The sequence below is a fragment of the Poecile atricapillus genome, chromosome Z (assembly GCF_030490865.1).
Source record: "Poecile atricapillus isolate bPoeAtr1 chromosome Z, bPoeAtr1.hap1, whole genome shotgun sequence".
Lineage (NCBI taxonomy): Eukaryota > Metazoa > Chordata > Aves > Passeriformes > Paridae > Poecile > Poecile atricapillus.
The window spans coordinates 33,725,149-33,752,755 of record NC_081289.1 but is presented as its reverse complement, the minus strand read 5'-3'; the positions used below and the strand labels follow the sequence as shown (position 1 = coordinate 33,752,755).

At 35.4% G+C, this 27,607-nt stretch overlaps 1 protein-coding gene across 1 annotated transcript in view; it reads right to left on the bottom strand.

The window, feature by feature from the left end:
* Window positions 1-611: 611 nt before the first annotated feature.
* LOC131573478 (POC1 centriolar protein homolog B-like) overlaps window positions 612-27,607 on the bottom strand; it is a 49,644-nt gene continuing 22,648 nt past the window's right edge. The window contains exons 10-12 of the mRNA XM_058827473.1: window positions 25,037-25,123; window positions 3,364-3,546; window positions 612-2,166 (exon numbers count right to left, since the gene is read on the bottom strand). Of these exons, the coding sequence (XP_058683456.1) occupies window positions 2,059-2,166; window positions 3,364-3,546; window positions 25,037-25,123 (378 nt within the window). The 3' untranslated portion in view covers window positions 612-2,058. The remainder of the gene's footprint in view (window positions 2,167-3,363; window positions 3,547-25,036; window positions 25,124-27,607) is intronic.

Below are 27,607 nucleotides of genomic sequence, written 5' to 3'. Positions count from 1 at the left end.
TTTTAGGAGAGCCATCACAGCTTGTGGAAAATACATCCATCCTGTTTTTAACCAACCATGACCAGACATACTCCCAAGTGTCATCATGTTGAGTTTCAGTATCAACAGATCACCCAATGGAATGACAATAACATGTCTTAATTTGGGAATTTTATGTTGGTTCATCAGATTCACAAACAGGAAGAATAAACTGAATTAAATGCTCCAGATAATAGGTACTGAAAAGGAAGAGGGATTAGTAATAGGAGCGAAGGCAGAAGGGAAAATTCCAGCAGAGATTTTATTAAAAAATACTGAAGTAAAAGAAATATCTAAATATTCTTGATAAACAATTTTGAAAAAACTTTAAAAAAAAATCTGCACAATTAATACATATATATGTATATAGTCCACCAAGAGAAAACAAGAAATAAGCAGAAGTTTTAATAGCTACATAGAAGATACAAAAGTGTTTTCTAATGGAGACAAGAAAAGGCAAAGACCACAAGAATATTTACAAATTCATAAAGGGAAGTACATTTGATCTAAAAGACAGCATTTATATAACTTTGTGTTACATAGTATTATAAACAATTGTGTAATCAAAGGTCAGGCTGGAATAACAATGTAAAACCATTCTTTGATAAAAATCTGTGGTTAGGATGCTGTCCAGAAACAGTTGCATCCAAAAATTCTTTGCCATAAGCAGTAGTGCTCAAGACTGAGCTGCAAATATAGAGTACTTATTGGTAAAAAATCAGAGTTAACCAAGGAAGTGAGGGGATGTCTGGCTATCTGAAGGTGGTTGCTGAGAGAGAAAATAAATTATACATGAAAAATTGACTGCACATTTCTATGGCTCTAACTGCAGTCATATTTGCACAGTAAGCTTGTGTACTAAAGTCGAACTAAAGTTGATGTTAATGAGGTTCAGCCTGGGAAATGGGCTTTATCTATATACAGTCAGTTGCAGAATTGGATTAAAATGCTCCCCCAGTTCAGGTGTCCTACTTTTCAACACATGCGTAAAGTTACAGAAACAGACGATTACCTAGTTTTGACTGTGGATTTACAACTGGTGCTCTGCAATTGCCATGTAAAAAAAATGACAGACATAAAGAAAATAAATATTTTCCATTAAAAAATAAGACCTAAAATCATCTAAGAAATGCATTTTTATTAAAAATAAAAATAAAACCCAAATCATCATACACTGCAAAGTTTTTCCTGACTTATGTCTGCATTCACAATGCATTACCTGATGGGGTACATTCATAGCATGCAAAGCTTGAGCACATGTGAACATTCTCATAAGATAAGAATCTTTTGTATTTATGGCCTTGATTTTGTATCATTTTGTGTTTGGTTCAAATATATTCTTCAGAAGTATAAAGCTGATTTTTGTTTTTTAAATATGAGAAGTGAATGTTGATGGGGATGTGATAAGCAGAAGTGTTCGAATGCATCAGTTTTGCAGCTGAATTCACATAGATGCAATTATAGCTTCAAAGTTTAAGCGACTTAATTTTTGTATTTGTAACTAAAAGTTTTCACACTACATCATCTTGCAATCATGATTAAAATGTTTAGAAGACATAGAATAACTCGCTACTTTTTGGTAAAACACTTGAGAATATGTAAGAGACAAAGAACACCTCTGACATTTTTTGTATTATATATTATTTAACTTAGGTGTTTAAGTAATGTTGTCTTAGCACAAAGAACATTATTTTCACAATCCTTGCCTGAGTTTAAAAATCTGCACAGTGGTAACCTACATAATAACTTCTATTAACCTAAAAATATGTAGCTAATGGCTTAGTTATATTCAAAGATCTGATTAGGCTGAAATAAGAGTCCTGGGATGTTCAATGGAAATGATTTAGAAAATACTAGTTTTGATTGGGCTACACTTCATTGAATAGATAACCAGAATATCTGCTTGCTATCAATGTTTGAAACAGTTTTTTAAATTTCTTCCATTTTCATTACTTTGATTTGATGTTTCTGCTTATAGCAAAATCCAGTGAAGAAATGTTCCTTGTGATTTTATGTAACATTCATCAACATAGTTCATTTTCATATTTTATTACTTCTGCTTTCCTTTAACATTTTTTGTTGATTTCTTATGAATTCTTTCAATTTATCTTCAGTAAAAGCAAGACGTTGTTCCAGGACTGAAATAGTCTGCATGAAGAAGAGAATAATTTCAATTTGGTTTATATTACTCACACAGTATTATAGAAGTGTGCAACACAGTAACATAGGAAAAGTAATTTGAACTCAACAGGAAAAAAATACTATAAAATGACATCTCCTTAGCTATTCCACTATTTACAACTGAATTTAAAAATTATGCCTTCGTCTCCATGGAGATTGTCTAAAGGTTTTTGTTTTCACAAAACATTTTCACTGAGAAAGGGAAATACATACATGCATAATGTAAAGTACTCTGAAATACTACGTGAAAGTTACATCCATATTTCAACAGCCATTACTGTGACCTCAAATTATGTATTTCAAAAACCTAAAAGAAACTTTTAAGGAATCCCCAAGAAAAGGAAGTGAGAAAAAAAATTATACTATTAAAAGGTATTAATTCTCTAGGAGATTATCTTCATCAGAAAAAGTAGGTTTTTGGACCCAGGCTGGCACTTTCTTTTCCATCCAACTTACTACACAAGTAATTTTCAACTCATGACTTGACTCCATACTTCCCAAAACCTATTTCTTCCTACTTAATATTCATATTGCAAAAGAACACAGAAAAAAAACGCTCAGCTGCTCCATTTTCAAGTGATATAATGCCAATATATTACAGACTACAAAGAAGTATCTTAAAACATAAGCTAAATGTATTGAGCATTTGCAAACCAGTGATTCAGAGTCACTGAGACTGAGCAGTTTCATTGGCACTAGAGCTTACTACACTGCTTGGATTCCTACCTAAGCCAACACCTCACACACTAAGTTTGGAAAGGGATTTATTGGTTATTTAATTGATTTAACATTGGCAATTTACTTTGTTCATCCCCTGCTAGTGCACGATTGTTCCAGCTGGAATTTCTGCTGAACAACTGGCTTCTGACAAAACTACCCCAGATCTCACTACTGAAATACAGTGATTCTCTTCACCCAGACTTAAAAATACAGCACCAATCTTTATGATTATGTATCAGGAAGCTTTACTTTTAGCAAACGCAATAAATGCAAACAATATTTTCTGAAAGGAAAACAGCAAAACAGTCACTTGACTATAGAGCTATTCAAAATAACCCCATAGTCTTTAATGTTCTGATTTATCAACATGACTCCAGGGTATTGCTGCCCTTTGACAGCACTGTCATTTTGCACTGCAAGTGTCACCTGTTACTGCATACTTACTAGAGTTAACATATTCAGCTGCCCCACAATGTCGTCCAAAGCACTGTCCAAGGAGGAGGAGATGCTTCTGTGCAGTCCCACACTATGCACATCTGACCTGCTCTCATTCTCTGCCTTCCTTTTTGAACTTCTTGACAAGGTAGAAGGAGAGGGACTCAGCAGTTCTTCACTGTTGTCCATATCCTTCAATACAGAAACATAATTTGAAGATTCAGCTGCCTTTGTCTTTATTTAAGTGGAACCATACCATAAGATAGACAGGATTTTAATTAAATTTTTAATTAAAAATCAGGCTTTTAATTAAAAAAAAAACCCTCCACATATATGCATACACACAAGGACCCTCAGATTTGCTTTTTGTACCAGGTCCAACTCATAACACTTCAATTTGTTCTGACCTAAGAGAGAATTCCAGTTGTGATGGATGAGGCAACAAGGAAAATCTTAGCAGTCTTTAGGTACGTGTTTCAGGTACACATGATTGAAGAGCTATGTGCTGTACCCACTAGGGTTTGAATTAAAGCTTGAATAAATACAATTAATGAGGGACATTTTCTTCAAAAATATGTATCTGGTTGACAAAGAAATTCACTTAGAGTAGTTATATGGATGAAAAATCCATATGACTAGATGACCACAAGCGCTCCTTCCAACTTCATAGTATGAAACCTTTATTCAGTATGAATTAACATCTTATCTCAGCATTAAAAAAAGTAGTTTCTAGTTATTTGTTCAGTGATGGTACTTTTTGAAAAATTGATTCCTTCAGAAAATGGGAGAAGGAAACCACAGAAAAGATCCACACAATGCAACGTTGAGAGAAATAACTTTGATGTATCAACATTGCTTCAGGTTAAATGAGAGAGGATGATCTTCCCCACCAGCTTGGTTTTGTCTGTGCCTCATGCTTCTTCATGGTATTTTTGAGTCATGAAAGGTTAAATCATCACTAATTCATTAGAAAGTCCTTCACAAAAACTTTGCCTGATTAATTAATGACTTACTGAGATTTCTTTGAAAACTTCTTATATCTTCAAACAATTTTAGTTTACCTTTAGACTAAAATAAATTGTGGTAGTTAAGTTTTACTATTTCTAATTACATTTGCTATATCTACATTTACAAAATAAACATTTTAAATGGTTACAATTAAACTATTTCTCTGGAATTTATTGACAGCCCATGAAAACATCCATTAGCTATGCAAAAGGGAAATTTTAGTCTCACCTGATGTATTTTATATACACAGCATTTACAATGTGCCCAAAATATATTTATGTTGTAAGGCTAAAGAGATTTTCAAAGGAGAGAGTATTAAAATCTCTGTCAAACATTGGAAAAAAATCCCCTAAGTCTCTAAAATAATCTTGTAGATGTAAATTGCTAGGCAGAATTATTGGCAGACTTTTACAAGATTACCTAGGCATGTTGATGAGTTCCTGTCAAGAATGATTTACACATAGTTGACCCTGCCTTTGAATTACATAGGATCAGAGACTGATGGATTAAATACTGCTACTATGATAATGTAACTATTTTATATTTAAGTAATATCAATATTATTGTGAACTTATACTGCTGCATTATCCACAATAACATTCCTGTGTCTTGAGCGCCATCCTGCACAGTCCTATGTGGTGGGAAAAGGCAGAAAGCAGAGACTGTGGTGAGGTAAGAGAGCAAAGAAGAAAGTCTTACAGCCCTCTCTGGGTTGAAAGTTCCATTGTGCAGTTATATTCTGCAAGGACAGGTCTCAAGTCCCCAGGCAAGAAGCCATGAAGTGCAGAGCACGGCAGAGCATGGCATTAGTAGAGACAGGGCAGATCCCCAGGCATGGAATTCAGACCTTAACTGACAATGCTATGAAACCAGAGGAAATCCATCTCAAGGTCTGATAGTACCATGGTATTCACTGACATCACTTTCATTGATTTATGAACAAAGAAACAGATAAATTCACAGAAAGGTACTTCCAGTTTCCTTTCCACCCTCCTTTCTGGCCTTGGTGACTGACTTAAGCGAATGAACCTAGCATGTCAAATAATAAATGGCTAATGCAACTGATACTGAAGTCTATCAGTGATGCATATTGATACCAGGGTGTGGCAAAAATAAAACTGTGCTAGACATCAAACTAGAGATTTCAAACACTAAACGTACAAGGCTGTTCTACAGAAAGACACAATGGTTATAACATCTGCAATGGACTAAGAGAACTGGCATTCTCAGGTCACATCTACTTTAACTCATGAATCATAGAGCAATGTTTTGTTGGCCAGGCTGTTGCCTTTTAAAATGCACAAAACTGTGGAAGAAAGGGCACCCTCTCCAGCCATGCTGCTCAAATATATCACTGGTCAACAGAAAGCTTTAGTTCGGTGGTTAGAATGCTCAGCCAGGAGCAGGTAAATTCTGTTCCCGTAAGAGGCTTTATATTTTATATACAAAAGGGAATAAAATACATAAAAATTCCAAAAGAGAAAGGACATGAACCCAGAACTTCCCCACTCCTAACTAGATGGTTTAATTGCATTCCTCTCTACAATACCATTAATTTAATTTTCTTCTCAACATGAAAAAAATTGTTACGTCAACTTCAAATTACTCCAAAGAGCTGTATAGTGTAAAAAGAGTAACTTGTTAGCACAAAATGAAATATAATACAAATGGCTTGGTTTTTGGACAAGATAGGCAGAAAATTAATTTCTCAGTTAATTTTACTTTGCTTTCACTCCTTGCTTTAAAGTTTTAGAAGTTTTCAAAATAAAGCATTTCAAGTATCTTGGAATATTTTGCCTCTCAATGTCTCCCATGTACTTTTAGATGAACACGATATATAGGACTGTTGCATCTTAAGACTGTCCATATCTTCCCCTTACAAAGGTTTTATGATATGAGATACTGCTAATGCAGTCCTAGAAGAACTCATATTCACTGTGTTATTTCCAAATTATGAAGATAAATCTTGAGGTTCTTGGGAAACAGTATTAATGGAAGGCTTTGGCATGTTTACTGAATCACAAGATGAATATAGTCTTGAATGCTAATTAACATGGGAAAGATTAAGTTCAATTTGGCATTCAAATGTTAAAGACAAAATATTGCCATGCATTAAAGAACTCCTATCTTACACTACGAAGAACGCTCCTGTATTTAACTACAATGGGAGAGTCTGTTAGAATAGACTTATCAGTGATATTTCTAGAAAAACAGGAAGATAGGGAGCCTACAGAAACCTTGCTTTTGTCTGTAAATTTTGACTCTTTGCCCAAAAGATTCCAAACCTCAACCACGATTAGCTAAATTTGACAGAGAGACAAAGAACTCACTGATTAAGGTGCAATAAATTTTAGGAAAAATTGGAGGCCTGGTAGATGGAACACACTGCAGGAAAACCAAGCAGAAAGCATGTATTATATATTCTGCATGGCAGAAGTATATCCTGACCAACTATCACATGCCTTAAGAAACACAGTTGATAAAGGAAGTTAAAAGCATCAGTGAAAAACACTCAGTGCAGGGACAATTTGTAAATCTTATTAAATTGTATTTTGTAGACAACTGTATGTGTTCTCTGAAAATTATAGCATCTGTTGCTGATTTTAATCAAACCTAAGGAAGAGCAGGGTTCTCAATAGTAATTCAGTTCCTGAAAGCTCCAGGAAGCCATTTGCCAGAACTTCTCACCTCAGGTTAACACAGCTCTGTGACCTCACAGTCCTTAACTCTGAAGGAAATAAGAAGGTGTGAGTAAGACCCAGGTCTTCCCAGATACCAGTAACAATAAGCTCACTGTAAATAAACTTAGTATTGTTTGTCTATTGTTCACAAAGCTACTTGTACTAATGCTATGGGAAGTACATTCATTTTCTTGCCTTTGAATGGTAAAAGCAACTAATTGGCACAAGACAGAACAGGTGTAACTGTAAACTCTGATACTCTCTGACTTTCCTTACAGGCATTCTGCTTTGCAAGTTCAGTGTCCCAGGGATAATCTATTAATCCTCGAGTACTCAAAATTAATAAAAAATAGATTTAACATTCAATGACATTCAAAAATTGCTGTCTGTGATTTATGATGATTTTAAATTAATTTAAATGAATGGAACAGGAGAAGAAAACAATCTGAGGTTATTAGACAGTGGTAAATTCTAGGAACACTTCTACTCTGAGGTTGGTGTTTCTATTTCTTTTCCAAAAAGAAACACTGCACTTCACACTGAAGATTAATTAGAAATTTCACTACAAAATGATGACAAATTTTGCTCTTAAACCCAGCCTAAAGAGATTCTTTCAACCCAAGGAGGAAAGGTGTCAATTCAGTAATGAGAGCAAATGTTAAGCTACTAAAAGTCTCTTTTTTCCTATAGTAAAATTGATCCAAAGTTCAATATATCAGACAAATAGGCCATGAAAGAATATTTTGTATCTCAGTAAACTGCCACCAGCATCACAAGTCAGAGTAGTGGAAAAGTCTTCTTGTAATTTACTGGGTTAAGCAGCAAATTGAGATTTTTCTGTTACATATTCAAAGACTTATGAACACAGTACAACATGAAAGCATTTATAGAAGTAAGGCAAAGATCTTGATGTTTGTCAAAACTCAAACACAGATAAGCAAATAATTGAACTTTCAAAAATCCGTAAGAGCAATGAAATAAGACCACTTTAAATTTTCAACTTACATAACTTATGTCCAAAATGGTTATTTTTATAAAATTCATATATATATTTATATATATTATAAAATAAATATATATACAAATTTATATATAAATTTGTAGAGATTTTTTAAACACTGTCAGAGATCAAGTATGTAGCTATAACTTTAAGACTATTTGCTTTATATTTTAACCTTTCCTAATATCTAACTTCAAAATCTCCTCCAGCTCAGCAAAGGGTCCAAAACTGCTGAAATCTAACACAACACTCAAATGCCAAAACCTTGCTGTAAAGGAGTGACACTAGTCTCTTTTTGGACACCAGTCAGCTCATGTCCAACACTTTCAGCCTTACATTTTATTTTAAATAAAGTTCTTTTTTAAAGAAAGTCTTTCTACACAGTCTTTCCTTCTAATCAGCCCCTTTCTAAAGTACTTGAAATGCTACCAATTCATAAACAATTCTATATGTCACCAGACGTGTCATAAAAATGTCTCATAATTAAAAAAAAAAAAACAACTATTTTGAGAGTCATCAGAGCTATAGCTTATTTTGAGATAATAAATTTTAATAAGGCAATCAATTTTAAATTGTTACTTCTGAGCAAAGCAAAGAAGAAAATTAAAATGTGTACAGATTTTCCATTCACAGCCCATTAGTAAAAACATAAACCCACATTTGGGCAACTTTATGCAAGTTACAAATAAGGAGGAAAAGGAACAGATTTAATTAATCAATAGGAAGTTATTACCATGACATTACCAGCGGATGTTCAGCAGAAAATTAAATTTAGCTTATAAAATGATGTCACAAACAGCAAACCGTAATTGTTCATCTTTGTTTTCTGTAAAGCAAAATAGCCAAAACTCTGTGGGTGGTGCATGATCAATTTGTGAAAAATCCTTACACATAACCTTATCACCTCTGCCTGTTCCCAAATGTTTTCCCATGAAACATTCACACAGAACACAGACACAAACACTGCATTCCCAGTCTCCCTTTGCTTCATGACTGTTAAGAACAGAATCTGAGTAAAATGAATCCATATATAAGGATGCCTGAGAAGTTTTATTTATAGAAATAAAAAAAAAAATCCCCTCAAGGAAAAATGAAAGAAAAAAAGGAAAAATAGAAGCCTATGTCACTCAATTGGCTATTAACAGGCTTCAATCTTCTACGAGCTCCAAAGCAGGAAACTACAGACCACAGTTTCTAAAAGCATATCTTAGAGATCTGATCATTAAGATGGGCTTATAAAAAAAGTGACATTGGTAAGCTTCCTAATGAATCACAAAAATTGGCATGATCTGCTTTTTAAAAATAAACCTTTAAATTTTGAACACATGGTACATTTGCTACTAATAGTAAAATATTTCTGACAGTGTGATTAAAACAACTACAAATAATTAGTCATAAGTAGGGCATTAAGCTCAAACAGACTAAGAGCAAAAGCATAACAGAGTAGTGTCCCACCTTACCAGATACTGAATTCCCGTGTCTTTTGGTTATTTGAAATCATGGGAAGTTCTCAGGAGTAACAGTACAATCATTACCACTGCTTTTTTCCTCCTCTTGTGAACCTACCCTCATATAAAAATGGTTCACTGTGGAAATGCTAAATTTAACCGTTCAAGAGTTGTTTTCATTCTGTGTGGTTTTTTTGGGGGTTGGGTTTTTTTGTAGGACATAATTACTCACAGATCACTTGTACTGCTTTGAAATTATTCTTTTCATTCAATGAGTGATCCACATAAAACAGCTCTCTGATCTATTAGTCTAACACTGAGTACGTTAAATCACAATTTGTTTTATCGGTTCCTACTGAAGAAAACTTCCCTATAGTTTCAGCTGATGACAGCACTCCTCGTTTCCTCTCCTCTTACATGCACATGAATCAGCACAGCAACAACTTGCCACGTACCAACTGTGGCTTTCTGCCCCATGTTATCTGATGAGGTAGCTCTGGAATTCTTTATTTGCAAACTTCAATGAAGGTTTGCATTCAAGCAGTAAAATACAGATAAACTATGTGGCGCATCCAGAGCAAAGTTCTACTAAGCATTTCTAGCTTGAGCAGTCCACTTTCAGAACTTATAACAGCCTTTCACACTTCAATCAAAGTCTTTCATGTAGTCTTAGACATCAGAGTCTTCTCCAGCTTTTAAAAAAATGCCCAAGCTGAAATAAAAATATTAAAGCACTTAACAGAAGTGCATCATAACCAGTTTGACATGGAAACACCTTGAAGGACCACTGAAGGTAGCACATCCTTTGGCTTAGAGCCTGATCATGAGCAGTGGGACCAGGTTACAAACTCACAGCCAATAAAACAGGCCAAACTATCAGTCTGTATTCTTTAGCAAAACAGGCATTTTCAACTACAATGGAAGAACATAACATTTTAAGTCTTGAAAATAGGAAATTCAGCCTGAAGCTAACTGAGTTTATAGAGGCCAGAAGGCCAGTACAAACCAATGAAAACTAGTAGCTTACTTCGGTGGGGGTTTTTTATTTTCTGTACAAAATTAACTGAAATCCTGATGCACTTACAGCTATGGTCTGATTAATCAGATATATTTATTTCTATCAGGATGACAGCTATATTGAAATTACTATTCCTGTGATGGCATGAAATAATAAACTCTTCTGTCCATAGGCATATCCCAAGATATCCTGAAAGTTCTATGCAAAGAAATTATATCCCATTTTACAAGCGTCCTTTCACATACATAATGAGAAACTGACTACATGGTTTTCTTATGTCATCTTTTTCCCCAGAGTGCTACTTCTGGTTTGCAGAAACACTGTAAAACAGAGTACATCCAATGCACTCAGTATTTTATAATTCCTCATATACAGAATCTAGTACAGAACAAAAATATTTTCTCTGCATTCCATCCATGTCAAGAAAGCACTGAAGAAGATAGAATAAACCTTGTTTTCTCCAAGAAATATAGTTATTTCTATTTTCCTAATGAAAACATCTTAGAAGTCCACAAATATTTGAGTGCATCCAGACAGAAATAAATAATATTCCTGAAATGCTTCTTTCTAAACTCTCAGATCATCAGTAATAAACTTAACATAAAACCAGGTGGTTTTTTTCTTTCTAATTTGCTCATTGATGTTAATTTCTAACATTAATAGTAGCCTGCACAGAGTCTGCATCACTTTAAACTTTTAGAAAAAACAAAGAATTTCCCTCCAGAAAACAAGCAATACTGGTGAAAAGTTAGGAATGGATAATTAAAAACCAAACAAACAAAAAGTCCCCAACAAAACAACCAAATAAAAAACTCAAAAGTATTTAATGAACATACAAAACAAACCAGGCAGAAATCATCGAAGGTTCAATTTCCAAAGGTGAGAATCCCCTGTCAGGAAGTCAATTCTTAAATAACAGTTCAGGAAGACTCTATTCAAACACTTTCACAAGTTATAAAAAAACATGCACCACAGGCACTAAAATATAAAAATGTACTCTGTAAAAGAAAGGGAAAAAAGGGTAATCAATTACCTCCAATATATCTTCAGCTTCAGCAAGAAGCTTTGCAAAGCTAAGGAGAAATAACATGACACTATGGAAGCATTTCCTACTATTTACAATTACAAAATAAAGTAGCCAAGTTTAATTTAAGCAAATTACTTTGGACTGTTTGCGTGCGTACGCAAGGGGGCATCTTATACCTGAAATTAAAAAAAAAAAAGTTTCCATAGTGGCTTCTTTACACCTACATAGAGTCCTAATAAAAATTATATTACAGACTCTGCTTGAACTTCCTATCCATTCCAGGGCAGAGAAAAGCTAAAGGAGGCAGGAGGAATACTTGTAACAGAAACTGGAAACATAAAGAAGCAGTTACTAGAATGAGATAATGACAAAAAATTAACACTCCTATGTGGACAAGGCCCTCCTTTCTACCATCACAAATAGAGCATTCTGCTATTTTTGATATTACAAACATTAATAAATAAAAACAGAAGCATAAAAGCTCTAGGACTTTCTTAGAATATGGGCAAATGCCCTGTACTTCAAATAATGGGTTGTGGGGGTTTCACAGAGGGCATCAAGTACATGGGAGGAAGGGGCAGGGTTACCCATAGAGTGTGAAGGAGAGTACAGCATCATCACCACGAACATATCTAATCAGAGAAATGACAGCCATTCTTCTGGCTTGCCTGCTCATGACTCCTTTCTGCACTCTTCCCACTACCTAAAAAAACTGAAAGCCTTTAAACCAATACCTAGCTAAAAAAGTCTAACTGAACTTCACAAAGAAAAAGTACCTGGTAACAATGAGTTTGCTGTAGAGTCTTAAATTATATATAAAGGACAGCACTTCCTGTCTCATTCAAAGTCACCTAGTATATACATATTCAACGTGAATTTACAATGAAAAGAGATTGATCAACAAACCTAGAGGAATTTCTTGTTCTTGAAAGCATGTTTACTCCTGAGGAAAAAAATAAAATGAACGAATATACTTTACCATGTGCAATTGATTTCTCCTAGATAAGGCTTTCATACTTAACCTGTTGAGACAAAACTAATCTTGAACAACTTACTGTATGTAAATGAGAAGAACTAAAGGAATACACTTCTGTCTTAAACCCCACCTCTCAAGAATGAACAAAAAATCACTGAAGACAAAATTCTGAAGTGATAGGCTCTGCCAGAGCAAGAACTGAAGGCTGTGCATAATGTTCTCCTCAGCCCTGCAGAGAGGTGAGAAGGGCTGCAGGCCCTGGGTCCAGCCTGCCCAGACCAGGCATCTGGTGCTCCTGAGGAGCAGGAGCTGGCGGAGGGCAGAGCTACCTGTGCTGCAAAGCTTCCCTCCATGCACTGGCACTGCAGCAGGGCCCCTGCTGCAAGAGCACACAGGAGCTGTTTGCCAGCCCCTACATGACTTATGTGCATATCTACACACAATTTACTCTCAAAGTTATATGCAAAGCTAAAAGGAACTCCTTTCTGCCAGCACAGCTGCATCTGTATCAATGGCTTTTGCCAGGAGAAGTGTCTGAGCTATGGTACAAATTTTCTCATTTTGCTACCCCATATCAATACAACTTGTGTCATAACAAAACGTTTTGCACAGACTAACCTAAATTGCCTCCTTTTAGGAAATGCTATGGGGCAGGGTGCCCATACAAAGATTTCACAGAGAAATCTCTTATTAGCTGAGATCTGGCAGCTTTGATTTTCTTTTAGAGCAGCAGTAACCACAGGTGGTTATACCACTTGACCAGGTGGCTATCAACAATACCAATGAGTTTGTTTACTCCATAGAAGCAAGTACTAAATCTCCTTTAATACAAATTACTTACAGGAAAATATCAAAGAGTTAAAAGCATTTGAAATTAAGTTAGCAATCCAGCACAGTAGAGTCCAAAGTTAAATCCAACAAGGCCAGCACACTTTGCCAAAGAGACATACTACTATCTGCAAAAGGAAAAAAAGAAAAAAAAAAAAAAGGAGTCCAATATTTCATAACTTGGAACTGAAATCTTCTGACTATAGCCATGAAAAATATATTTTGCTATGTAATAGAAGAAATGCAGTTCCTCAGCACTTTACCAAGGCTTCTGTTAATGAAGTGTAACGCCTATAGTGGTTCATGAAGGTTTCAGAAGGCCATCAAACACTTCAACAATAGTGTCACAAAAAACTCCCACAGTATAAAATGAAGCTTCAAAATTTTGATTGAAAAGTCAAATTTATGTCCTTTTATTAGATTTCACAAAATACCTGGAGAAAGTAGCAAAGTCTATCCTGAGCTATTTCAGTGCTCAGTATTAGTAAATATACAGAAGGTTTAGATAAGCTGTCCCATTAGTCCAGGTAAAAATAATACTCAGTCCTGCTTTGTTCAGAGGTGGGATTGTAAAAAAATTGCTTTGGTAGCACCAGAACAACTTTGTACTTAAGTCAGTTGAGTTTTACAATTTACTGTGATAGGAATTAAATTCAGAAACAGCAGAAACTGAGAAATATGAGAATTACATACAAATAGCCAAGAAATGTTAACTTTGGAGTGGTTAAAAAAGAATTTTAGTATCTCAACGATTATTTGTACTTTAAAAATATCAGAAACAAAAGAAGCCCCAGCAACAGCATACTTATTAGCTAGAGATGTTAAAGCTTTATGCATATTTTTTGTGTGTTTAATGAGATATTTTTATCTTCCATTTCAGAAGATAATAAATGTTGTAATTGTATTTCTGGCAAAATACTTTCTATTCCAACCACAGCAAAAAAGACTATTGGTTTTGAAATAACTTCAGAAGTCACATAATTATTCTGATTTTTAATATATCCTGCAAAAATTGAGAAAATACCAGGGGAGTGGGGAAGCTGAAATTACATCAGTAATCACAAAGGATAAACAAAATAATTGTGTGGTCACAGGTCAGAGTCAGCATGAGAACTGTGTCAGGAAAATGCCAAAAAATCAACTAAAAAGTTGACTTAGGACATATAGAGCAAATATTTAAGGCCTAACGTCAGTACAGTTTGAGGGGACAAAAAAGAAATGGTCTTTCAAACTGAAGACCTCTCTAATAAAATATTTAGTCAAACTGTTATTCATAAAATCATTTTTTTTTTATATCCATAATATACATGCTACAATTTTATTAATGCATTTTAGGTTGTAATGCATCGTGAACTCAATTATCTGGCTAGTATTGCTTCAAAAACAGTTAAATCAGAAAGACATTGCAGAATTATGCTGGTTTTAGTGACTCCATTGAAATCCACTCTTCTTTAATCCCATACAAAATATACCAGCAATCTGGAAAATCAAGTTTATAGGTGACAGAAAAGGCATCCTGTAAACTGTTAAAACAGTCAGGGTCACTTGGCATTCTGACTGTGTTCAAATGTCAAAATGAACTTTATCTACACACATGAGACATCAGAGAAGAATACACTACAGAGCAATACACTACAGAAAGCAGAGGTGTTGAAAAAATCCACAATGACACATAACTGGACAAAATTATAAACCTTTATGATAAGGTTACTGAAGAATTACAGTATCTTACATGCAACTAACTGGAAGTGCTAAGCAAACAGTATTGTACTATTTCATTACACTAGCAAAAATTGGAAGTATGGACACTGAATTCCTTTCCCAAGAGATGTAAGGAAGAAGAAAACATCTTGGAAGAATAACCTTTTCAGGGAGGAACACTTGATACTGGTTAATCTAAGAATAGTTTAAGATTAAAGTAATTCTTTTCAATCTCTGTTGCAAGTAGGGAGTCTTCCTTTACAATAAAAATGCTGCGGTATTTAACTCAGAGTTGCATTGCGATGCCTTCACTTCAGGATCTAACACGCACAGTGGAACTCACACCTTGGTGTACAGGAAATATCCATGCAGTTAGAAGATGCCAGAGGACAGCATCTCTCCCCTCCCCACCTCCCTCCTCCAACCAACCCAAACTGCTACAACCAGAGTACCATATCAGGGCATAGAGAGGAAAAAAGAACAAGCCCAAACCCAACCAAACAACTTTTCAGAGCAGTAATGCCACATACCTCCACTGATGGTGTCACCCACAGAGCTACTAATTTTTTTCCCCAAATACTTTTTATTGCAAAATACAACAGAATCCTGTGTTCCTCTTCCAGAATCACTAACCATAGATTTGTTTCTCACTTGGTCTCCTCAGGTGTCATTTATTCTCAGCTTTTACTTTCCAGTGTTTCAAATTCAAGCAAAAAGGATTGAGCTGCATCCATTCAGTCTCTGTTACCTGTTTATGTTACAGCCATGCAGACAGAAGAAATCTGAATCCTCTTAGGCTGAAAAAAACCCAAAACTGAATCCAACATACGTTTGCCTGAACAAAAGGAAACCATTACTAACACCTCCTTTCCTCCTATTTTTTCCACTGCAAGTTAAGAAAGATGTTCAGCTGTTGCATGCATGTAACCCACCACTGTGTATTACAGCACAATCACATTGGATACATGGCTCCACAGACATCAGTCCCATTCACTTAGGTTACAGCCAGTTCTGATCTACTCCATCTCTAAATATTTTTTTCTCATTATTTCCTTTGTGCTCATATTAGTGTTTGGACAGCTGAACAGATCAGGGAATTGACTTGGATGGAATTAACCAGATAAAAACAGTCATTAAGTTAAAATGACTGTGAAATCATCCTTTAGCATTGTTCTACCTAATTTCTAACCCCCACACTGTTTTGGTGGAAGATACAAGCCAAGATGTTTTTCTACATCAAACACCTGTCTGTTGAAGAAAATTTTTCTTCCTTAGTTGCTGAAATTTATTTGGAAAGTCTCATTTTTTCAGTGTTGTTTTAAGCAACCTATGTAATTTCTGGATGTGACTCAGTGCTTCCATTATCTCATATTAAGCAAGTAACTACATCTCTTACTGAAAACTCAATGGTAATGCAACATGGCTTCAAGGAGAGATGTGCTTTATTGGAACAACTAATATATTTGGAAAACACTCAAACAAGCTTTTAGTCAGAAAGCATCCTCTGGGTTTAGATATCACTCTAATCTAACTGATAAATAGAATTTGCTAGCACTTGTTTAAGCACTTTCATTTAGGAAAAAAGTAAGAAAATACTGAAGCAGTATTCAAGTGTTTGCTTTTATAACAAACTTGCATTAACAATTTTGAATAACATATGGGTTTTATATATAAATAAATTTAATTTTATAGTCAAGTTTCTACTATACAGCTGCAAGCATGCTGTGCTAAACTTATACTCCAGTCGTATCTACGAACAAAGGGTAATTCAAGGGCAGTATTTTAACTTTACAATCTTGTTTTCTGACATACTTGATCTGTAGCTCGCTTTATTATGCAACTTCAGATAAACAAAAATAAAATCTTGCAGCCTTCTCTATGAGACACACATTATGAGCTAAACTAAGCATTCCTTTGCTTCTTAGTCCCACAAAATGTGCAGTCTCAGAATTATTAAAGTCCTGTGAATACTAAGTTGAAAAATTTATTTTTACTACTGCATAAAAAAAAAGTCAAACCAGGTGCTTACAGGGTAACAGAGCCACTGAATGATAACTTCGTTAACTTCCATTAAGCTAAATGACTCACAAATGGCATTTAGATCAGTAGTAAATCATCATCTAGGTCAGCAGGAAGCTCATTACAGACTGACAATCCAAGTGACAGAAACACTTTTCTACAAGTGCTATAGTAGTAATTTCCTGTGTGAAAGGCTTGCTGCTGTTCCTGCATTCCTCGGGGGACACTTCTTCTCAGAGGATGTTACTCTTCCCCAGGAAGAGGAAGGAACCAGTTGTTATTGGATGTGTGGGCTGATAGCTGTCGGGCATTTTCTGCATGCCGCAGAATCAGCTGTGAGAACTGTGAATACAGCTTAGGTTTCCCGTCAAAGTGGAGGAAAACACTGCTTGAGCAGACAAGGTCAGAGCATACATGTACAGTATCTCAGGAAACAGAGAGAAATAATACCTGGAACTTCCATCCCTCTAGTTCCCAGAAATCTGCCGATGTGCTGAAGGAACAATATACAGACATGGATCAACTTGAAAAGCATTCCTGAAACACAGCTGCCCTGAGCAAGACCCTACACAAAGTAAGCTTTTACCACTTTTAAAAGGCCTGTTATCTTCCAAAATATTTGTGTATGTGTGCATTTTTTTCTTGTTAGGTCCCTCTCCTAGGCTTCCTGTTCTATAGGAACTCAAGCTCCCTCTATATATGTTGAGACACTGTTACAGGGTGCGTTACCAGTAGTCACTCCATGCCTATTCCAATATCAGTTCACATCCACTGCCTTTTTTTAAGTGATAGCACTAATATGTTTCCTTCTTCTAATCACTTCTTTCCAAATATCATTAAAAAAAACAATCCACCAATTATTTGATTATAAAATTATTAGGGAGACAGAACAGTGACAGACAAATAAACAGGACAATCTCATAAAGTACATTTCCTCAGGAAAGCTGGCTAAAAATAGTATAGGAAATATTATATTCTTGCACTCTCTAGTGCCCAAATTCAGAACTCAGTCTCCAATAAAAACATGACTTTCTCTCCAGCTCCAGTTCACTCAGAGAATATAATCAAGACCATTAAGGAACATCAGGACATGTATTATTACTTAATTATGTAGAGGCACAACATACTTCCTGTTCTCTCCTTGTAAACCATAGATTCCATGCTGTGTGAAATAGCATCACCGCAAAACACAAGGACCATTTGGATCATATTCCTCTTTTATTACATGCATTAGGTTCACCTTCAAACATTTGATCCTTAAGCTTTATTTGATGCTAGAGGTATCAAAGCATATTGCTTTTAAGATTCCATACACAAATCTTTTTAAATGTGCCTGGGCATCTACAGCACCTCTAAATTCAAGTTTAGAGATTCACTGTTCAATATGCAAAACCCTTCATTTTTTCGGCACTTGTGGTGAGTCATTTTGTTCATACACATCCTATCTTCTTTAGAAGGCTCTTAGCTGGGCAGCAGAAAAAGCTGTTCTCTACTGCTTCATGACTGTTCCAGATGGATTAGGGGTAGCCTTTGTGGGGAATGGGAGACAGTCCTTCCCTGAACACAGCTGAACACGTTTAGCTACAGAGCTTTGGAGAGAAGGCAGCCTATCCTCTTGCACCAGCCCCTCACACTGTACCGGCCTAGCATGCAAAGAGTAGAAAGGTCTGTCTAAATTGTACTATAAGCCAAGATTGTTGCCTGTCTAAAAGCAAGATTGGACAGAGAGGGGGATTTGTTTGCAACGACACAAAAGCACAATTCTTATTTTTACTCTGCTGCACTGAACAATTCAGACTTCCTCCATTTACAGCATTTATTATGTGTTTGCATAAGACCTAGCATGAGCCATTCAGAGCCTGTTTGAGAGTTTTTTGGTATGCTCATCTATGAAAAAGGTGCAGACAGCTTTACCTCAAAACTGTGGATACACAGGATCTCTTCACACTATTTCCTAATTTAATTCTGTTTGTCATTGGGAGTTCAGGCAGTTGACTATTCAAATAAGCATTTACTGGTAATCAGAAGAATGGCAGTAAATGAAAAAAGCTCACAGCTATTCAGGGAGTGGCCTTTTTTATTTCTCTCTCTGGGAACAAAGAAGGTAAGGTGATGGAAGAGGCTGGGAACTGTCAATTCTTATCAAAGCCTGTTGGGATTACTCTTCAGTGGAGAGCTCAGTCTAATTGGCAACCGAGTTTTGGACATGGAACACAAGTTGGGCAGTGACTTCAGCCTTGCTTTCAAAGGGAATACTGATGGAACTTTCCTTTGGTAGAGAAAAATGTATGTATATCACGTAATGATCAGAGTTTTTGTCTGATGATATTTAGGAAAGTTGATATCTATGAAAAAAAACTACAGAAAGCTGTTTGTTATGCTTTCAAATGATCTATAAAAACCAGCAAAGGTAAGTACTCGGCACAATGAGTTGCTATATGAGTTTTGTTCTGCCAGCTGTTCCCTTCTGAACTGGACTTAGGCCCCAGAGGAGATGATCTATGTATAAAATTGCCATTACTTCCTTTATTCCTTTTACCCTCCCTTTAACCTCACTGAAGACAGTTAGTGTTTATTTCCACATAAGGCTGAAGCCAGGAAAGGATACAAATCAGAAAAAATTTTGAAGTTGCATGGTAAGGAAAATATGAAGTGTTTTAAAAATTAGTTTTTAAGATATAATTTCTATTGTCATCCTCTCCTACTGAATTCTGTAGTTATGTTAAGCCATGCATGGAAGAGACATTACTCCAAGATCTTTTCAAAGCTAATTTCCATGAGGAAGAATAGTTGACAAAGCCTTCAAATATGCAGAAATGGAAGAATAGGTGCTAATTTTTCATTCATAACTGCTGTCTTTTCAAATACATGGGGTGTTTTTTGACTGGGGAGCTTGGTTGGTTTTTTGGGGCTTTTTTTTTTAAATTCAAAACAAAGGCAGAGAAAAGCGTACAAAAAGATACCTAAACCCTGAAACACAAACTGAGAGAGCAAAGTGTACAGAACAAATTGAGAGTACAGCTACTTCTACTTTTTGCCTCAAGACACCTACTACAAATGCAGTACAGATATACTTTCTATTTTAAAACTTAGTATGCTCTTTTTGCTCCAAACAGAAACAATCTTTTATCTTTCCTCACTCAGTAATTAACCCAGTCTTAACTTTGTAGAAGTTGTACTGTGAATGAACAGTAAGAATGTCTTGTTTTTAGTGTTAAATGGCACTGGCAGAGAAAGAACAGCAAACATTTCCCAGCCAGGGCAGACATTCTGACTTCCAGATTACAGTACATTGCTTTGCTTCCTCCAAATCCTGTTTACATGAGCAAGGTCAGGGGATGAAACATTAGAGAGCCTCTACAGTGATTTCCTGCTTCTGTCAGTAAAAACTACAGAGGCACCATCAACTTTCCCTTGTTTCCAACAGCTTATCAGGGACCAGAGGTTACCAGCATATTGCCTTACAGAATTAAAAAGACCCAACCTCCCTCATGACTAAAACTAAAATTGGAGGATGAAACAGAAAGAAGTACTCCCAAAGAGAAACAAAACTTCCAATTTTTCCTTTTCAATAGTTCAGAAAACAAAGGCAATGTTAAGCTGCTTGACACAGAGAGAAGGGGTGGGAGAGATGCAGTAATGCTTTCAGTCTTCAATGAAATAGAAAGGAGAAAAAAACACCACTCCTAGCCCCCAGATTTGACCCCAATTTTGTAAATATTTCCAGAGTGCAAAAGGTCAGAACACACCTAATTTCTAGTAACTGCAACACATGAAGACTCTTAACCATTGAAAAACTCAGAACAAATTTTACAACTCATTACACAAGTACCAGTTTGTTAGGCATACACAGCTAATTTTTACAGTGCTTTCACTAATACACAGGAGAACTGAAGAAATGAATCATCAAATCCAAAGCTACTTCCTAATCACAATAATACACAGGAATTCTTAATGGTTTTAAATTGTAATCCAAAAGAAAGCAACTCCATACTGAATATTACACTGAAATTTTTCCACGGACACAAGGATCACACTCCACTGAGTTTACAAACGTTGCATCAGTGTGAACCTTAGATGAGAAAAGATTTTTCACCATGTTCAAAACAACTGGCCTTAGTACTAAGCTAGAACAGAAGCTAAAAAGATATGGTGTTTACAATTCATGCAGTTTAATAATATAAGTGTTTTTAGCAAAATCCCTGTAAGAACATTCACATCAGCATATCTTAGCTTAACCTCTGAAGCAAAAAAAATACAACTAAATTTTTTAAAAAAACCAAAAATCACAAAAGCAGGCAATTTAAATGTGGAAGCTGTGATGGATTGTTGGTTTTGATGAAGCAAGAAATTAAAATTCCTTGAAAAGAGGAGGAGGAGTAGGAGGAAGAGATAATACTGGTATTTTCTCAGACAGCTAGAGCTCAAAATAAATGAACTGCTAAGAAAATACCTAAACATGTATTTTAAATTCACAATAAAGAAACAAGAGTGTTATATTTTTAATTATTTGTTTTAAAATCTTCTCTAAAATCTACGCAGATTGTTGTCAAGAATAGATGATGGTGATACTTTGCTATACCCTAATTAACTGGAGTAGTGTGTCCTCTTTTGTGCTTCCTGGTCCCAGACAGACACTGACATCCTGGAGCAAGTTGAGTTGAGAGCAAACAAGATAACAAAGGGGCTGGAATACGTGATACCAAGAAAAGGCAGAGAACCAGGTTTGTTCTCTGGAAGAAAAGATCTTGCTGCCATCTCAGATATCTAATGGATAGACAGAAAGAAGACAGACACACATATATTAGAAGACCACTGTGAATTGAAGGCAACAGACATGCTGGGACATAGGATATTCTAGATACATATTATGAGAAAAAATATTTTCATCAACCGAACACTACAGCAAGCTGCCCAGAAAGGTGGTGGAATCTCTATTTTTACACATTATTAACAAATTAACTGGACAAGGCTTATAAGAACCTGACGCAAGCTGGCTTTGCTTTAAGGGGAAGGTCAGATGATACTACTCCAGACATCACTCTTAACCTATACTGTATCCCTTTCACTACCAAATCTTCACAGAAGGAAGGAAAAGAAAAAAAAACCTTTTTGCTCCGTCACAAATCATCTTAGGGGCAGTTATAATGGATTTCCCTTAAAGGAGTAGGACAACAATTCCAGCTAAAGAAAATATACTCAATAAGAAGAGCACTTTCTCCTATTATCTTTTCTCCTGAACTAGGCTGAGACCTACAGAAGTTTTTGACCACTTACTGTCAGGAATTTTGGTAGTTATTCAACAAAACATTACAAGGTTTAGCATAGACTTCCAATCTTCCTGAAGACATTTCAGGGAGCTTTAAGAATCTCATCAGAGATTCTACAAAAGTTTCAGTGTTGTTGCTCACCCCAGAGAAAGGCTGTATTTAGAGCTGCATTTTCTCTGATTGCTGTCTCAAGTATCTCTCTCCTTCAGTAGAAACATTAATGTAAATATGTTGATTAGCTATTTCCAGTGGTCTAGGGACCTGCCAATGTTTTGCTAATAACCCTTAAGATCCTGATGTGTTACATGTGTGATAAATGCATTGAACAAAAATGCATAAAGAAATCTAAATGCAGACTGCATTTTTCTCTCTGCTCATATCAGAAGGGCAGAACTCCTTAAGGCAGAGCCTTAAAAGAATAAGTAGCTATAGATAGGACATGTGTAAATTAACCTGAAAATCTGATCCAAAATTTTTGTTATTGGAACAACATTCTTTCAGTAGGAGTAGTACCAAAAAGCCATGAACAGATTTAAAATGGGTCTTGAAATGTTTGCAGGCAAACAAAAATGCACAGTGATAATGTCTTTGACAACCAGTAGAAAAAGAGCAACCCATTGGGGTTGGAATCAGGAATATGTATGAGGTAGGATGATGAATTGGACTAGGACTAGAGGATGGCAACCTCAAGTTGGAAAAGGATTAAGAAAAAAAAAATACAAACAATGCACAAAAGCAGCATCAATTCAGTTGAGGACAAACTGTATCAAGAGGAAATCTGCCATTGAAGGTGTGATAGAAATAAAGGCTGCATCTGCCCTTTTCTCATTGTTTCTTATGAAGAACACAGGAAGTCTCTATTAGACAGTCTTCATACATTAGGGAAACTGAGAAAGCTTAAGATAAAAAGGTCCAAGTCACTGAAATCCAGAACCCTCTAGAAACAAGACACAAAGAGTCTAGGTGGCTGGCCTGATTGAAAAACAGGTGATAATTCCACAAATGACAGAAGCTGGTAATGCAGCAGACAGACATGGGACAGGAAAATGATAGTAAAAGATGAGCTGACATTAGAAAGCAGGGAGAACCAGATTGGTTGGCAAAGTTGGAGAAAGTGTTATTCACTATGAGAGAGGAAGGATTTTAGTGGCAAAGGAAATATGCAAATGATTCTTGAATTTGTGTGAACAGTGGCAGGGTTAGGGTTAACCAGTGTTGAACAGGACAGCTGCCCTTAAGGCTACAGTCCAAGTAACAAGGTTATAGAAATGTTTCTAGATGGAAAAAGACACAGATGGGGAATGCTGAAATGCAACTGTGGTGAAAATCAATAAGTGGTAAATTGAGATGCAGGGGGAAAAAAAAAAAAAAGTAGTGATTACTGACACAGTCAAAAAGCATCAATTCTGAAGCAACATTTTTATAATGAAGATTTGTAAAGCCAGACTGACAGCAGTCAAAAAAACGCTGTACCTCTTGGGTCAATGTATTCCTCTGAGTTCTGGGCATAAAGTTTTATAAGCTGCTTTCATATCAAAAGAATTAATGGAGACTAAGTGATTAGTAGGTATGTAATAAAGAACTACAGTGCAATCATACATTTGAACCCTGTGATGAGCAGAATCAGTAATGAACACAGAGTACTTAAAAGTGATAGGTAGTCAATAAATTATATCTACCACAATCCACTGTCTATGAAGCCTGTAAGTCCATAAAGAACTGCATTTCCACTGTGAAAACATGACATAATTGATAAGCCTTAAAATATATAACATCATCACCCCTCAAATACAAGTCATTATATGATTATTTGTTTTAAGTAAAGGTTTCTCAACAACCTGTGCATCATGATCTTCAAAGATGATCTTAAAGAATTTTATACAGTACCTTCACAACATAGCTTTCATAAAGCATTCATGACAAAATAGAACAGCAGAAACCACACCTTTTTCTAAGTATTAACCCTTTTGTAAGTATTAACCCTTCAACCACACAAACTTTTTATAGTAACTAAAATTGCTAAAGACACAATTTGTGCCTTCACAGGAACAGATTCAGAGCTAAAAGAAAAATTCTCAGTTTAACCTAATTCTAGAACAGCATGTCTTTTAGATTTCATACCAGAGCATATTTCTCCTCCCACAAAACTACCGCTAAAACATTGCCTTCCTCTCCTCCCACACGCCATACCAATGTCATATGTAAAGCCAACACTAGAAGACTCTAATCCTATTCCTCTGTCTTAAAATGTATTACTTTTTTTGGTTTTTTTCCTTCTAGGGAACTATTAAATTACTTAAAAGGAGAAATAATAAAACATCACTTTTAGAATTGTATCAGTGAGACAATGATTCTTTAGGGTTACCATTATTTGCAGATAAAGACAGACTACAAAAAGTGCTTGAGAATAAGCCACAAATTTTAACAGCAATATTTAGATGTACTTAGCATGGGCTTATAAATAGAATTTGCACTTAGTATAGTGGTAAAATTACAGGTATAAATTGAAAGCTTTGCTATTACACCATCTTCTGGTTAGACTTGGTTACTGTGACAGAAAGTTTAAGTTGAGAATTTAGGATATTGAGCTCTGAGCACTCGACAATTGCTAAAAAATCTATTTCATTCATATGGACAATAAAAGCACATTTCTGTAACATGTTAGCTATACCCTATCCTTTTCCTTTTTTTTTTTAAGTTACTTACAGGAGTACTGATACGTGAAGATGGTCTAATTTCGATGATAATTGTGTCAGGTGCTTGTTTATCAGGCACATCACAGATAGAGTTGACCTGTTGAAAACGAATTATGTCATTATTTCAGCACCAACACAGAAAAGGAAATAAGACTGAAATAAAAAGTGAGGACACACTTAGCAGCCCAGATCAATTGGTTCCAAATCCCCATTCAAGTTCCTCAAGTTATCCACTAATAACAGACTGTCAATATGCTTACTTCTTCTGTACCAGCTCTGATTGCCAAAATAACTTTGAAAGCACTTCTGTGGAAAACAGGTAGAAAGAACACTGAAATCTGTGGTAAGTTAACAGATCAAACAAGCAATGTTGCTCATGAAACCACAGGAAAAACTGCTTTTTACTGATTGATCAGATACATCATCACAGTATCTGCAATTTTGCTCTTAATATCACAGTTACAACTTGCTTATTTTTGGCTATAAGAGTTAATCTATAACTTTATCAATATTTTGCTAATGTCCTTTCCTGAAAGTGAAGCATTAAGAAAGTATCAGAGAATATGAAATTTGAGAAAGCTGCTGCTTTTATCTTATGGCTCCACGTAAAGATCAGAATAACCTCCCTATAAAAATCTGTGTGCATATTATTCCTACCATTATATTATCTAGGTGTATCACAGCCTAAGATGTTTGCCCTCTCAGCACGATGCATGGAAGTACTATTATTATTATTTCATGAGCTGGCAAAATTTACATAAAGACTAGATGACTTCCAAATCACCAAGAAGTCTGATGTAATAAAGAGAAATGAACTTTTCTATTTCCAACTTTTTCTCAGTAATCCAGAGACAGTATTAATTCCAACCCCTCACTGAAAGGAGAAAAAAAAATCCCAGAACCCTCAAAACTCACACTTGCCTAGTGACAGGGTGAAGTTTAGTCGCAGAAAGTTTCTTAGCTACAAGGGTCATTTTATTTTGACTTCTCAAGAAGAAGATCCTACTATTTCACCTGAAGACTGTCAAAGTTCTGGCTTAGCCAGAGCTGCTCACTCAGTAACTGCTTCAGTGCTCTTTCAACAAGGAAAACTCCATGATGCTAGGGTCCATAAATTGGTATAAAGGCCTTTAGGTCAAAGACATGTTTGTTAAGTAGCTAGAATACAATCTTATATCTGGAATTAATAGTCAGGGAAGGAGGGCAACAGCATCTTGTACTGCCTGAAGACTTTTCATTCAGTTTATTTAGATTTCCATAACTTGCAGAAATTTAGGTTAAAATTAATAGAAGCAAGATCTCCCTCAGTAACTACAAGTGGAAGATGGACAAAGTTTACCAGCAAGCAAGAAGGTAAAGAAACATTTAAAAACAGAACCTGATTATTCAAAGTGATTCTTACACTTTGCAGTGCTAACAAAGCAGGGATGACAAACTTCCTTAAGGGGAGATTTTAATACTGTTTTTAAGCTTGTTCACTTCTCTGAATAGCAGTGCTTAGCTCTTTCTTTTATTCAGTTTCAACAAGCCATTCTTCACCAATGAACCCTTTTTTCTGTCTTCCAATTACAGGTGCATCAGTCAAGAATGAACAGGGACTCAGGATCAACCCTGAGTCCCTGAAGAGAGGACAATGCATCTGCAGGATTCTGCAGAAGGACACTAGATACCTCCTACCTATCAGCATTCTAATGTGGAGGAACTACTGCAGTAATATCACTAATAGCTCTTGAAACATCTTCTTTGAGAACCTATATATAACCTTTTCATTTTATACATCAGAGATTTTGTTATATCAGAGATTTTGCAGAATGAGTCAAATTCTTGATACGGATTGGTAAATAAATACATGGTATTATTAAATGAAAAAAATATGATCTTTTTGTAGAAGTGTCACATCCTGGAGCTAAAATGAAAGTTCCTCTGAGTATTCTTCTGCTTATTGCTTTATCAGTGATAAGGGGAGGATGAGGAGCAGTGTAAACACCGACTAGCAGGGGAGGAACTATCATAAACCATACTAAAAGAATTAAATATAAAATTATTAAGCAACTAGTCAGAAATAGCATTTAAAAGGTGTCTAAAAATGTGCAAAAATATAGAGGCTGTATCTAAGTCCTTTGTACAAATATTAGTGTTTAATATTGCACTAAAAATGAATGAGGTAATGGAATGCAGCTAAATGTAAAAGTCTCAAATTACTTGACATTTCCTGACAAGGTGATGTAGTTAGCTGTAAAATAACTAATAGCTGTAAAATAATACATAAGACCAAGGGAAGTCTTAAAGGTAAGTCTTTAAAAGTCTTAACTTTAAGAAACAAGATAGAAAAAACGGAGCACCAAAATACAAGGTAGGGAGTACTGTCATGTATTACAGGTTTCCAAAAACACTCTTTCAAAGCCTTGCTTTAATTACCTGGTAAACTGATACATAAATATTTTCAATATCATCTTTCAATATCAACTTCTAATATGATAATACAATTATCACATTTTGATCCATAGTACAGTAAAATATAGGGAAGGTTTCTACAGAATCTTTCACAAATGAGAAAAATAAAGTTAATAAAATTAAGAAA